The following is an 11,282-nucleotide window of genomic DNA, read 5'->3' on the forward strand; positions in this document are numbered from 1 at the left end:
AAATTGCTGAGAAAATTGGAAATTAGTATGGCAGAAACTAGGCATTGACTCACACTTAACACCGTACACCAAGATAAGGTCAAAATGGGTTCATGATCTAGGCATAAAGAATGAGATTATAAATAAATTGGAAGAGCATAGGATAGTTTATCTCTCAGACCTGTGGAAGAAGAAGGAATTTATGACCAAAGAAGAACTAGAGATCACTATTGACCACAAAATAGAAAATTTTAATTATATCAAATTGAAAAGTTTTTGTACAAACAAAACTAATGCAGACAAGATTAGAAGGGAAACAATAAACTGGGAAAACATTTTTACAGTCAAAGGTTCTGATAAAGGCCTCATTTCCAAAATATATAGAGAATTGACTTTAATTTATAAGAAATCAAGCCATTTTCCAATTTATAAATGGTCAAAGGATATGAACAGACAATTCTCAGATGAAGAAATTAAAACTATTTATAGCCATATGAAAATATTCTCTAAATCATTATTAATCAGAGAAATGCAAATTAAGACAACTCTGAGATACCATTATACACCTGTCAGATTGGCTAAAATGACAGGAAAGATTATGCGGAATGTTGGAGGGAATGTGGGAAAACAGGGACACTGATACATTGTTGGTGGAATTGTGAACATATCCAGCCATTCTGGAGAGCAATTTGGAACTATGCTCAAAAAGTTTTCAAACTGTGTATACCCTTTGATCCAGGAGTGTTTCTACTGGGCTTATACCCCAAAGAGATACTAAACAAGGGAAAGGGACCTGTATGTGCCAAAATGTTTGTGGCAGCCCTGTTTGTAGTGGCTAGATGCTGGAAAATGAATGGATGCCCATCAATTGGAGAATGATTGAGTAAATTGTGGTATATGAATGTTAGGGAATATTATTGTTCTGTAAGAAATGATCAGCAGGATGAATACAGAGAGGACTGGTGAGACTTACATGAACTGATGCTAAGTGAAATGAGCAGAACCAGGAGATCATTATATACCTCAACAATGATACTATATGAGGATGTATTCTGATGGAAGTGGATTTCTTCAACAAAGAGATCTAACTCAGTTTCAATTGATCAATGATGGACAGAAGCAGCTATACCCAAAGAAAGAATACTGGGAAATGAATATAAACTGTTTGCATTTTTGTTTTTCTTCCTGGGTTATTTATACCTTCTGAATTCAATTCTCCCTGCAATAAGAGAACTGTTCGGTTCTGCACACATATATTGTATCTAGGATATACTGTAACCTATTTAACATGTATAGGACTGCTTGCCATCTGGAGGAGGGAGTGGAAGGAGGAAGGGGAAAAATCGGAACAGAAGTGAGTGCAAGGAATAATGTTGTAAAAAATTACCCTGGCATGGGTTCTGTCAATAAAAAGTTAATTTAAAAAAATGTAGGGCAGAGCTTAGAATTAGGAAAACTTGCATTCAGATCTGACTTTATTTATATGCCAATTGTATGACTCTAGACAAGTCTTTTAACTTTTTTTGCATCAGTTTCCTCATCTGCAAAGTGTTAGTATGATCAAATAAGATGATATTTGTAAAACCCTTAGCAGAGTGTCTGGCACATAGTGAATAATATATAAAGTTATTTACTGTTAATATTTTTTTTTTACTGGATGAATTACTTAGGGTTGGGAAAAAACATAATGAACCCATTCTGAGAATGAGTTTGGTTTGCTATTCAAAGTTGGTGATATCCTGCAGTTGAAAAGAAGTATCTGGAGTCTAAAAGAGAACTCAGAGTTAGAGATGCAGATTTCAATCATACTCATTTTGGTGGTCATTGAAGCCATGAGAAGGAATGATATTGCCAAGAAAGAGAGCAGAGAGTAAATAAAGAGGGCCAAGAACAAACCCTTAGAGAACACCTATTTTAAAGGCTTAGGAATAAAGTAAAAAAAAGCAGAACACCAGCAAAAAGTGAATATGTTATTTATTTATCCAAAAGAGGATAATAGAAAGGAGTAATCAACAATGGCAATTTAGAGATGTTAAGGAGGACAAAGACAAAAGGACCATTTAATTTAGCAATTAGGAAGTCAATAGCATCTTTTGAGAGAATTCAATCAGAAGTTTAAGCAAAATTCAGAATGTAAGGATTGCAGAAGGAAATATATATTGAGGAAGTAGAGCCATCAAGTATAGAAAATTCAGTAAGTTATCTCTGTGTAGTTATCTTTTTATGTCTATGTCAAACTTCCTGTACTAGGTACCGAACCTCCAATACCATTGGAAGAACATTGACTGGATTGAGAAGTAGAGAAGCTGGGTTCAAATCTCAGCCCTGCCACTTATTTGTCTGTGTGACTTTGGTCAAGTCATCTTATCTATGGGCCTAAGATTCTTCATCTGTAAAATGAGGAGGTAGGACTCTTCCCAGGTTTTGTGCATGGATCATTATAATTATCTTCAAATATTTAAAGAGTTGATCCAAAGAAGGGAGACTAGATTTGCTTTGCTTGGTCTCAGAAAGCTAAATCAAGAGCAATGGATAGAAGTTGAAAAGAAACAAAGTTCAGCTTCCTAACAATAACTGCCTTCATATGGAATTAAGGCAGCAAGGTAGTGCAGTGGATAGAGCACTGGTCTAGAATCAGGAAAACTCCTCTTCCTGAGGTCAGATCAAATACTTATCAACTTGTGATCCTGGACAAGATATTTAACAGTTTGCCTCAGTTTCTTCATCTGTCAAATGAGTTAGGAAGGAAGTGGCGAATCTCTCCAGTATTATTGCCAAGAAAACAGAGTCACAAAGATTTGGACACAATTGAAAAACAAATGACTAAGGTGGAATGGGTACTTCAGGGTTCCTTCTCAAAAGAGATCTTGGAGGAGAAGTTAGATCATTATTTGTTGGTTGATCCTGAGATTCTTCTTGAGATAGATATTAAGATCTTTTTCAATTCTAAAACACCAGGATTTTGGTGATTTTAGTGAGTAAGAAATGTAGAACAGCAAGCATGGGTCAGAGAACTTAGTGCATGTCAGACAAAGCTATTCCTTCTGAACCCCTTTCCCCATCACCATATCTGAGATACACACACACACACACACACACACACACACACACACACACAAACACACAATGAAGAGACAGAAGAGAGCAGTGGGAAGAGTACCAACATAGCAACCAGTAAGACCTTGATTCTAGTCCACTCTTGACACTTACAATTTATGATTCTGAGAAAGATATAACCTCTCAGTGCTCCAGACAACTTACAGGGGTCCTCAAACTTTTTAAAGAAGGGGCCAGTTCACTGTCCCTCAGACTGTTGGAGGGCCAGACTATAGTGAAAACAAAAATTTTGTTTTGTGGGCCTTTAAATAAAGAAACTTCATAGCTCTGGGTGAAGGAGATAAACGTCCTCAGCTGCTGCATCTGGCCCGTGAGCCATGCTTTGAGGACCCCTGAAAGACAGTAAATTAGAGACCAGGTACTGGTCTGCATTAGTAGAAGGAGCAATTTCACTGAGAGTATATATACTTATGAAATCACAGATCTGGTCAAAATTGAAAACAATAACAACAAAAACTTTAATTAGGCACCTTATAATTCAGGCTCTATCATCTTATTATGTTTTACTGTTCTTTCTGATTTTCTGAACCAAGTTTCTAGCTAAAAGACTTCTCATTGAGCCTGTATAAGCACTCAAGAAAACTATGACATAAATCTGACATATTGCTTCATATATCCCATGTAGCACCCACCTTTACTCATTCTGAAAAGTAGCATAATAGGAATGTGCAATGCTGAAAAAACAGATCTTCTTTAAAGGCAAATAAAAATGATGCATCTCATAGGTTAGTTTTACAAGAATAATAAGCTTCATAATCCCCAGAGATTGGCTCCCAGGTGGTTAATATTTTTAAAGATGCAACAACTAATGAAAATAGTCTACTAAGACATATAGGAATGTGATCTACCATTATAGCTTTGTGGATCACAGCTTTAGAGCTGGAGGGACCTCAGAATTTATCTAGTCAAACTCTGTCATTTTATAGATGCAGAAACTATGTCTGGGGAAGTTAAATATGTGTCACTGGGTGAACTGTTCCTATGGAGGAAATCACAGACCCTCAAAGCGTTAAATATCATGGATAATAAAAAGGGTACCATCTTGATTACAGCATTAATACATTTCCTGTATTAGTGGGTCTAAAATGACTAACATATTTCAATTGAATATCATACAGAGGATAATGAAAATTTTTCTTCTGATGAATCGCATCTTTCATATAGAAGAAAACATTGATAATCTAAGTTCTAAAGCTTTTATAAATTATTGGGTAATCTTGGGCAAGAGGCTTCACCAATCTGGCTCTTAAAAAAATCATATGGGCTTCAATAATCTCTTAAGTTCCTCCAACTTTAAAGTTCTATCTGCTTCCTCTGCTGCCTTGTTGGCAAATTGAACTAAAAAATCATAATGATGCAACAGTTTCATTATTTCCTTTACTAATAGAAAAGTTTCTATTAGTGTGTTCATTTCCTTTTCAGATGGCAAGCTCTATGATGCATATGTTTTGTATCCAAAACCTAAAACTGAAAGCCAGAGCCAAGACATGAACATTTTGGTGCTGAAAATCCTGCCTGAAGTCTTAGAGAGACAGTGTGGGTACAGACTATTTATATTTGGAAGAGATGACTTACCAGGACAAGGTATGTCTGAAATGACTTAAAGAAACCCTTTTGCTTATTTTTTTAAGAATATTTTTCCTCCTTTGAATTTGAAGAATGTATTTTAATTCTGCTTCCATTTTCCTTGGAAATTGAGACGGCATCTAGTTGTCATGAAGAGGCTGGATTTGATTTTAAACTTGTATTACAGTCATTCTAAAAACATGCAATTTCTGTTTCAAGACTCCTTCATGGAAATAATGTGAATCTAGTTTTAGATTGGAAAGTAACAGAACTATTCTAGGAAAACTTATAGAAAAGAAAGTGGCAGAACTTATGGAAAACAAAGTATATTTACCAGCACACATAGCTGGTAAACACATCCCAGAGTTGATGTGATATACTATATATTTATAAAGTTGAAATCTTGCATGTTTACTTGCTCCATGACCATGAGCAATCTGGGCCTCAGTTTCCTCATTTGTAAAATGATGGGATTGGGAAAGATGGCCTCTGAGATGTTTTCAAGCTCTTGGTCTATGATCCTATGACTAGGTTCAGGTTATAGTTTAGATATTCAAAATTAATTCTTTTTTTGAACTAGTGTTGCAAAGAGGTTAACACATATAACTCATTCTTTAATCCCCTTATGCTTCCTCTCTCCCACTCTTTCTCAGGGAGACTAGTCTACACAAATGACTGAAAACACTTTTTCATTTCAAAACAAAATTATATCTGCTTGCTTTTGTTTGGATTTCCTCTTATAAGAGGTCTTTAAGAAGAGATTGGATACAAAGGTGTTTTAGAGGGGATTCATATTTAGATACAGTTTGGATGAATTGATTTGTGATGTCCTTTACAACCCTGAAATAGATTTCATGTTTTATTACAAATGAATTAATAAGTGCCAATCAATTGAATCTCTTTCTCATACTTCATTTCAATCTACTCAGTAGAATTGAGACCAAAAAAAGACAGAAAGTATATTTTAGTTAACAGATTCCAAATGTCCACTTAATTTCTTCTGTTATTTTCAGCTGTGGCCAATGTTATTGATGAAAATATTAAGCTAAGCAGAAGATTGATAATCATTTTGGTCACAGAATCTTCAAGTTATAGTTTATTAAAGAACATGTCAGAAGAACAGATCACTATCTACAATGCTCTCATCCAAGATGGAATGAAAGTCATTCTTATTGAACTGGAGAAAATCCAAGATTATACAGATATGCCAGAATCAATTAAATACCTTAAGCAGAAACATGGGGTGCTGCGTTGGAGAGGGAACTACACAGAGGGATTACAGTCAGCAAAGACAAAGTTCTGGAAAAATGTAAGATACCATATGCCACCTAAACGGTACCCATCTTCGCTAGAACATCTGATGAAGTCAGCACCCTGCAACTACTCCATGAACTAGAAAGAGACAAATATTGGGCTCCAGACTGAGTGATCTACAACCTGCTTCTGTGGCTTTGTTGTTCAATGGTAACTATGTGCCATCAAAGTTTGGTATTGAAAAAAGTTTTCCATTTGAGCCTACCTGTTCAACTGATAACTCCCTTATGGGTTTGTCAGGGTGGGGATCAAATCACTCGCCATAGTCATTTCTATGAATAGTTATATCTTAAAATAGTTCTATTTAGAAGCTGGATGACTTGTTCAAGGTCATACTGATGGTAGGTGTCCAAGGTAGAATTTGAAAACATATGTTTAGCATGATTTCATATGTTGAATTGATATATTGCTCATCTCAGTGTGTGAATTAGAAGTGGGAGGAAAGGAGAGAATTCAGAACTCAAAAATTTGTTTTTAAATTTAGTATTTAAAAAATGATAATTCCAGTTAAAAGGTGAATGAATTACTTTGGGAAAGATAACACAGTTATCCATTGCACAAATTAGCAGAATTTACTTGTCTGAATATACGGCTCCAACTAACTTTCTGATGGAATAGAAAAGACAAGTAAGTTTTAGTAAGAAGTTGAAAGAAAGAAAAATCTGGGTTGTGGGATATATGTCAAAGAAGTTCTCTTTGACAGCTTGGCTCCCTGAACTGCCCATATAATACTATCTGGGTAACTGAGTCTCTAGCTAAGAAAAATATGGCTGGAGTAGAGACTGCTGCTTAGAACAACACATTTTGCCTGCTTTGTATATTTCAATGAGGCTGAAAGTCATTTATTGAATTGCTCTGCAGTGCCTTTATCTGATCCTTTTGCTTAAGGCTTCAGCTTACCAGATTTTATTTGAATAAGCAGTGAAAATGAATAGCAAGAGGATCTTGGACTGTTAGAGCAGAGTCTTAAAGGTAATTTGGGCTGGTGTTCCTCATACTATTCCTTGGAATCCTGTAGTTCCTGGGCAGATATTTGAAATGTCCTACAAATAAAATAGTGATAATGACAGTAGTAAGAAACAATTGTGAAGTATGAAATACTTCATTGGGTTTGTTTTCTCTGATTTTTATTGAGGGAAGAGGGTATAAAGGACAGTGTGTATTATAGGGCATCAGGAAGACCTGGTTCAGATACTGTCTCAGGGATATACTCAGTATATGACTGTGACCAGGTCACTTAACTTCCCAATTTCCAGGAAATTTTCAAAGACTAAGTTGCCATTATGAATCAGTAGGGTGAAGGGGGAGAAAAGGTTGGAAGGGAAATGGAATCTAAACTAGGACTTCTCTACCCTGATGAAATCAAAGATTTTTACTCTTTCCCCCAACCTCTTCCCCCTACTCTTCCAAAACAGATAAGCACACATAGGGAATGTACACACTTTTTCATCTGCATGAATGAATGATGAATGGGTCAAGTTAAAATGAAGACTAGTCAAAATGTTAGCTTTGCATTTAAGAATTTTTTAAGAAACCACCTAAAAATAACATAAGTTAATGAGGATGTCTCAGAAGAATGAATATAAAATAAATTGTCCATTTATATTTTTAATTTTTTAAATTTTTTAATAATTTCCTTCACTGATAATAAGCTAACATTAAGAGGGCTGATAATAAACCTATATCTCTAAATCTAGTTCAAGTAAACAAATCTTAAATAGAGAAGAAAATCAAGCAATAGGAAAAGCTATTTTTGATTTAGGTTTACCTCGTTGCTCCTGATGTCTAACAAGTATTAGCTGTTAAATTGGCAAGAATTTCCTGATTCTGGAAGTTTCAAAGATACTAATAAAATCACAATGATTTTTAGAACAAAACTCTTGGCTTTTTCATGCAAAAATGTGATGAATTGAAACTATCCCTGTTTCTTTTAAAAATAAAAATCTTGGCTTATGTAAAAAAAGGGGAGATTGGAGAAAATTGTTTTGATATAATATCTAATGTTCCTGTTTATAAAAGTTATTCAGCACAAACAGTCTAGTCCTATGTAAGTACAGAATTTGTCAACTCGGAATTTGTTAGTTTATAAAAAAAATGCTTTATTGATGTCTATTTTTGTTTTTTATCGCAGTCTTTTCAAAATTACACTTCCTTTCACAAAATCACAAATTTTATTTATTTAGAAAAAGTAAATAGTAAGGCAAAAATAACTTATACAGTGACCTCAGTTGACAATGAATGCAGCATTCTATCCATGAGAGTCCTCTACTTCGCTACTTAGAGGAGGGAAACATGTTTCATTTGTTCTCTGCGTTCAATTAATTATTAAAGTTACTCTTGGAAATTAGCTTCCTTTTAATGTTTTTTCACTTACACTGTTGTAGTTATTTCCTTCCTTCCTTCTTTCCTTCCTTTCTTTCTTCCTTCCTTCCTTTTTTCCTTCCTCCCTCCCTCCCTTCCTTCCTTCCTTCCTTCCTTCCTTCCTTTTTTCCTTTTTCTTTCTTTCTTTCTTTCTTTCTTTCTTTCTTTCTTTCTTTCTTTCTTTCTTTCTTTCTTTCTTTCTTTCTTTCTTTCTTTCTTTCTTTCTTTCTTTCTTTCTTTCTTTCTTTCTTTCTTTCTTTCTTTCTTTCTTTCTTTCTTTCTTTCTTTCTTTTGCAATTGGGATTACACAGCTAGGAAATGTTAAATGTCTGAGACCAGATTTTAACTCAGGTCTTCTTGACTTCAGGACTGATGTTGTAGTTATTTTCTAAATTGTTTTTCTGGATTTGTTTATTTTACTCTGTATCAGTTTATATAAATCTTCCATTCCTTTTTTTTATTCTTGTAAATATATTTCATATATATTTCATTTCAATTCAATATATAATTCATTTCATATTATTCTATAATTTGCTTAATATATTCCCTGTTAAATTAATGCCTATCCCTCTCATCTTCCAATAAGTGTCATTGGCATTTGATTGGAGAAGGACAAAATTACAATTCATTTTCTTTCCCCACTTCTATTCCTAATTCTGGATTAAGTATTTATTGCCCATAGCAACACTTCTTTATGGACCTAAAATAAGGCCTAGATTCTTCTGGTTGTTCACATGTGTCTCTCTGAAGCTACCTGGATGGAGTTATGTAACATAATTACATAAAGCTATTTACCCTGACATTGGAGCATAAGAGCATAGGAAGTGGAAGGATCATTAAAATTAAGCCTCTCATTTAACAGGTGACTAAACTGAGGTCCATTAAGGTTCATTGAATTTCCCAGTCACAAAGGAAGTTAAGTTAGAATAGTCCTCTTGATAAGTTCAATACTTAATCCAGTGGACTCTACTTTCTCTCATGGTAGAACAGTAATACTTCCAAAAAAGCAGGATGAATGGGAGGAAACCTTACACTCAGAGACCTAAGACTTATAGTACACTGAGGAGAAGAAAATGTAGTCTCTGCTACATTTACCTCTCAATCAAAAGTTTACTTCTATAACAATATAATCATATCACAACTTTAAAAAATAAAGGATTACATATAGCTCGCCATTGTGTCTCTTCAGTACTGTTCATCAACAGCTACACAGTTTTAAGTTTTTTTTTTTTTAAGTACCCAGCTAGCCTGAATATCCAGATGATAGCTTTATGTCCCTATCCATCTAGAATGGTGCTTAAGTATGTGGCTATATGAATTGGCCCTATGGTATTCTAATTCTATACCAGATCAGATTTTAAAGGAGGTTAAAAAAACTCAACTTTAATTCAATTCAATAATCTTTTTTTTAAGATCCTACTATGTCCTAGTCATTGTGCTAGATCCTGTGTAAATTAAAAAGGGGAAATAAAAATCCTTATTCTCAAGAAACTTACATTTTATTGAGGAAAAAGTATATAAGGTTAAGCAGTCATGAAATATAAACAGAGAAAAAATAAAAGTGGGCACTGAAGTGGCACAGTGAATGTGGAATCAGAAAAACCTGAGCTCACACATAGCCTCAGACCCTTACTACCTGTGTTACTCTGGGCAAATTATTTAACTCAACCTGTCTAAGTTTCTTCAAGCTCTGTGAAGTAATTTCTTGGGAGTTTGAATGAAAGGGAACTGAATAAGTGAACTAATTTAGGTAGTATTGTCATTTTTATTATATTATCTCAATCTACTCAAGATGCTATTGACAATTTTAAGGAAAATTCTCTTTATTCCTATACTCTCTAGTGCTTTTAATAAGAATGGGTGTTGGAATTTGTCAAATGTTTTTTTCTGCATCTATTGAGATTATCATATGATTTTAATAGTTTGGTTACTGATATAGTCAATTATGCTAATAGTTTTCCTAATATTGAACCAGCCCTGCAATCCTGATATAAATCCTATTTGGTCATGATGTATTATTCTGGGAATAACTTACTGTAATCTCTTTGCCAACATTTTATTTAATATTTTTGCATCAATATTCATTAGGAAAATTGTTAATAATTTTCTTTCTCTCTTTTGACCCTACCTAGTTTAGGTATCAGCACTGTGGCTGTGTCATAAAAAGAATTTGGTAGGATTTCTTCTTTCTCTATTTTTTCAAAGATTTTGCATAATATTGGAATTAATTGTTTTTAAAATGTTTGGTAGAATTCACATATAAATCCAACCATTCTGGAGAGCAATTTTTAATAAAAATCCTGGAGATTTTTTTCTTAAGGAGTTGATTAATAGTTTGTTCAATTTCTTTTTCTAAAATGGTACTATTTAAGTAATTTATCTCATCTGTTAATGTGAGCAATCTATATTTTTGTAAGTATTTCTCCATTTCACTTAGATTATCATATACAGTTGTGCAAAATAGCTCTGAATTATTGCTCCAATTTCCTTTTCATTGGTGGAAAGTTAACCATTTTCATTCTTGAGACTAACAAGTTGATTTTCTTTTTTCCTTTTTCTGATCAAATTAACTAAAAGTTTTTGTATTTTGTTGGGTTTTTTTTCCCCCATAAAACCAACTCTTAGTTTTGTTTATTTGTTCAATAGTTTTGTTTTGTTTTGTTTTGTTTTTACTTTCTGTAATGTTCCAGTTGGTTTTCTGGAAGTCTCTGGACCAGCTTTCCTTTCAGCTTAGTAATCACAGGAGAATAGCCAGATGTTAAAGTCCAAATCCTTTATTATCTCCTTCACAATCTAGTTTTCTTGCCTGAATCTGGGCAGCTTTCTGGAGAGTCTTTCAGATTGACCTTGGTCTCAATGGGGAAAATGCAGGAGGCCAGTCACCACGGTGATGTGCGGTGAAGTGAATGAATCTGGCAGTGAGTCCCTACTGGCTGTTATATACT

General features: G+C 34.1%; 1 protein-coding gene across 1 annotated transcript in view; it reads left to right on the forward strand.

The window, feature by feature from the left end:
- The window catches only part of IL1RL2 (interleukin 1 receptor like 2), a 41,688-nt gene extending 31,032 nt beyond the window's left edge, over window positions 1-10,656 (forward strand). The window contains exons 9-10 of the mRNA XM_051984330.1: window positions 4,519-4,680; window positions 5,676-10,656. Of these exons, the coding sequence (XP_051840290.1) occupies window positions 4,519-4,680; window positions 5,676-6,058 (545 nt within the window). The 3' untranslated portion in view covers window positions 6,059-10,656. The remainder of the gene's footprint in view (window positions 1-4,518; window positions 4,681-5,675) is intronic.
- The last annotated feature ends 626 nt before the right edge of the window (window positions 10,657-11,282 follow it).

This window comes from Antechinus flavipes, chromosome 3 (genome assembly GCF_016432865.1).
Source record: "Antechinus flavipes isolate AdamAnt ecotype Samford, QLD, Australia chromosome 3, AdamAnt_v2, whole genome shotgun sequence".
Lineage (NCBI taxonomy): Eukaryota > Metazoa > Chordata > Mammalia > Dasyuromorphia > Dasyuridae > Antechinus > Antechinus flavipes.